Genomic DNA, 3,800 nt, shown 5'->3' on the forward strand with positions numbered 1-3,800 from the left:
TATACTACACCTCCAATATACGTATTATGCCATCTAATATTCAGCAATTAATGTATTCATTGATAATGACCAACTGAACTGGTTCGCTAAATTTAAGTAATGTGAATTTAAACATCAAGAAAGACCACGTTCGCAGTGGAGGGTATGCATAGCTTGGATGTGTATGATGATGTTCATTTTTGATGCGAAGTAGTTATTTGTCTGTCACTATTTTTTAACATGAATGTATTTAAAAAGGCACATATAATATATAAAATTAATACATTATGCCAATATGATGGGGAATAAAAATTCTAAAAAAGAAATTAGATTCTCTATTTCGGTGTTTGGCATCAAGTCAAGTTTCTAAGTGCGCATGCGTTGTGGGTGCGGCCGGTGGCGGGAGAACAGCTGAGCGAGTGGTACTTGTCGCACGCTGGTTTCAGGGGAGGGAGTGCGACTGCCGGCCGTGATCTTAGTGGGTTTGTAATCTGTTTGTGGCAGTGTTCTCTGTGTGTAGTTGCGATGGTGTCGAACAAGCACAAGGATATCATCATAAACGCGATTCGTGTTCTGAGATCACGTCGGGTGCGGCCGAGTGCTCGCAAAATAGCATGGCTAGTCCGACGCGAACACTTTATGTCGGAGGCGGCGACCGATGCAGCGTTAGATCAGCTTGTTGAAAGCGAAGAAGTATTGCGTGTGGAATACAAAGGTGCGACGTCGTACCGCGTGGCCGCGTCATGGAGCCGGACAGCGGGCGTGAAACGACGTCCCATCCGCACCAAAGTGAATGTGATGAACAGCGAAGCTACATGCCGCGCCCTGACGACAGCCGTGGCCAATTGCGGCCCACTTGGGGGCACGAAGGAGCACATCGCACTCCAGTTGCAGCAGATGGGTCTGGAGCGCCTCAATGACCGACTGGACGTGTACTTGCATCGAGAGATTCGAGCTGGGACCCTGTCACGGGTAGAGACGACACAGCGAAGTAACACCGTGGTTACATACGTCTTACCTCACCCCAGTGAATGCAGTGGGACTGTCGCGACCACAGCCTCCAGCACGACCACTACTATCATCAATTCGTCCAATGCCACTTCGGGTTCTATCAGCAGCGTGGGGCAGTATGTGCCCAAACAAGAGCAGGACTCCTCCAGTCCGCCAGCATCGCCTCTCGCTCAGCAGCAGCTGCAACAGCAACAGCAACAGCAGCAGGCGCCCGCTGCCCCACAGCACCCGAAACAAGAGCCGCCACCGCCGCCGCAGCAGCAGCAACAGCAGCAGAACGCCTTAGGCTCCACTTTGCAGCTGTCCTCCAACCCAGCCTCAACAATCGCAACAACCTTTACGCCGAATTTGCTCGACGAGGACGACGACGAAGACGACGATGATGATGATGATGATGTCGAGGAGGATCTCGAGAGTCCAACCAAGGAGGGCGAGTACGCAGGTGTCGGAGGACTGCGGGACGATGCTGCGGTCGCGGGAGCACGACGCGGCTCTAGGGATAATCGAGGGCGGCGACGTAAAGGAGGTGGCGGCGGTGTGGGCGGCGGTGGCGGTGGGAGTAGCAGCAGCAGCAGCAGTAGTGTCGGCAGGAGGAAGACACCCCTCCCCGCCCCACAACCCCGCCTGCACGATACGCCGGATCTGCATCAGGCGGCCAGGGGCAGGTCGCGTCGGAACAAGGTGAGCAGGTACAGCGGAGTAGCAGGTCATAATATATATATATATTTTCCCTCCCCCAGCAGCCAGCTACGACTTCTAGCGTGTCATCTGTACATAGCCTCCCGAATGTCATTTGATGTATGAAGAAAGGCATGTTGCACACCCTGTTCTGGTATTACCTGCGATGTTTTCCTCTTTTTGTGTGAATGCCAGCAACTCCTTCTTTTAGGCCTATGCTGCTGACAATGCAGACACACTACATTGACATTACATGTTTTTGACATGACAAATACCATGCAATCAACATGATGATGGGCTTCTTTTAAGTTGAATAGAATGGTCATGGGTGGCCCATTAGGTACAGCGGATGGTGTTGCTTGAAATATGACATCGTATGGTCCAGGACAAACTAAAATTGCCACAAGGGAGAACCGTATTGATAGGTGTTAACCAATATCGAATCAGTAATGAGCATCACCATAGTCAAGGCAACATTACCCTTTCAGCACAAGGTACTGTATTCAGTAGAATGCGATGGTCTATCGTCAGCTGCGAGTCAGGCATGAGCTTCGTGTAGGCGTCAGGAGGTTAGGTCCCGTCTCGGGCCGAAGAGGATGTCCCGTGTTGGCGAGGCACATGGGCGCACTTCCCACCAGGGAACACTGCGTTTAGCACATGCGCATTGTAGAAGTCATGTGACGACGGTACAGTTACGTTTTATGGTTAGGTTGCACATGATGCGAGTTTATTGTAGCGGAAACGTGTCTGGTTCATTCACGTAACAATTTTCTGTCACGCTGCATGTCTGTCTCATGTTGCTGCCAACATATCTTGTGAACGCCTGGGTACGTCCACACCAAGGAAAGTTTGTTGTTCCATTTTAAGTAAGGCCAAACGACTTTATACATCCCTCATTGGGTGCGAAGTCTTCACCCGAGTACGCCTTCCAATAACTGGCATGACGATCGGTGAATCCGATTTTCTCGTGGGTTACAGGACGACATTATCGTGCGGATGGATACGACGACTTTCCACTCATGGAAAGCTACTTCCCAGCTGACGTCATACTCTACGTATAGCATCAGAGTGGAGCACCATCTACAAGTACATATATATATGCACGGTGCCTGAGAATGCACCACGATGACCACCTCCTCCCTCCCTCGCTCCCACAAGGCAAAAGGTGTCCATGTGTATGCATCGGGACGTACATGATAGTTACGTCATGTTTTTTTTTTTCGGGCGTAGATGCACTGGGCGCCCTTACAAGACCCCGTGCCGTGAATATATCATATATTTTAATGTACATTCACGCAAGACGCGTTCAAGCATTACAACAATCTTATGAGACATGAGAATAGAGACGACCATAGGCAACATGGTTCCATAAGACTAGTTCCGTTTTCTATAGTTACCTTAATTTTATTTTTATTTAACCATCAAGTTCACCATGCCACAATTGTCAATTGTTGGCTTGGCGTAGTGGCTAAAGAAATTGATGTATTCAATGTAGTTTCAGACTGAAACCAAACATACCAGGAGTGATCATCGATTGGAAAGGAAACACGGTAAAGATCACATTTGGTTCGGGTGCGTTTATGGCAACTTGGCTATTCATACACAAACGCACGTACGCACGCTCGAGAGATCACTTGCATGTGGAAAAAAGATAATTTTCGTGTTGGCATACGCTAGCGACCGTTGAAAGTGCAAGAATACCCCACTATGAACCCCTAAAAATCGTATTGATATGGTGGTTGTCTTTATTGCCGTTATTAGCTGTAGTATATGTTGTTACCACATATATTGGAGCGTCACACACACACACACACACACACACACACACACACACACACACACACACACACACACACACACACACACACACACACACACACACACACACACACACCACACACCACACACACACACCACACACACACACACACACACACACACACACACACACACACACACACACACACACACACACACACACACACACACACACACACATATTGCTGAATTGATACCTGTTAACACAGTCGAGAATTGTTGTGGCTGCGCCACGTTTAGTTTGGTGTGTGAGAGCTGACCCAAATGGATAGTACATGTTTGTACTTCCAATACCCTTGTGTTTGCACGTGCAT

General features: G+C 48.8%; 1 protein-coding gene across 1 annotated transcript in view; it reads left to right on the forward strand.

Annotated features, from left to right (window-relative positions):
* The first annotated feature begins 374 nt into the window (after positions 1 to 374).
* Positions 375 to 3,800, forward strand: part of LOC143027693 (uncharacterized) — a 45,934-nt gene continuing 42,508 nt past the window's right edge. Inside the window, exon 1 of the mRNA XM_076189144.1 lies at positions 375 to 1,671. Within this exon, the coding sequence (XP_076045259.1) occupies positions 505 to 1,671 (1,167 nt within the window). The 5' untranslated portion in view covers positions 375 to 504. The remainder of the gene's footprint in view (positions 1,672 to 3,800) is intronic.

Source organism: Oratosquilla oratoria, chromosome 8 (genome assembly GCF_046742065.1).
Source record: "Oratosquilla oratoria isolate Oo_2021 chromosome 8, ASM4674206v1, whole genome shotgun sequence".
NCBI classification, from domain to species: domain Eukaryota; kingdom Metazoa; phylum Arthropoda; class Malacostraca; order Stomatopoda; family Squillidae; genus Oratosquilla; species Oratosquilla oratoria.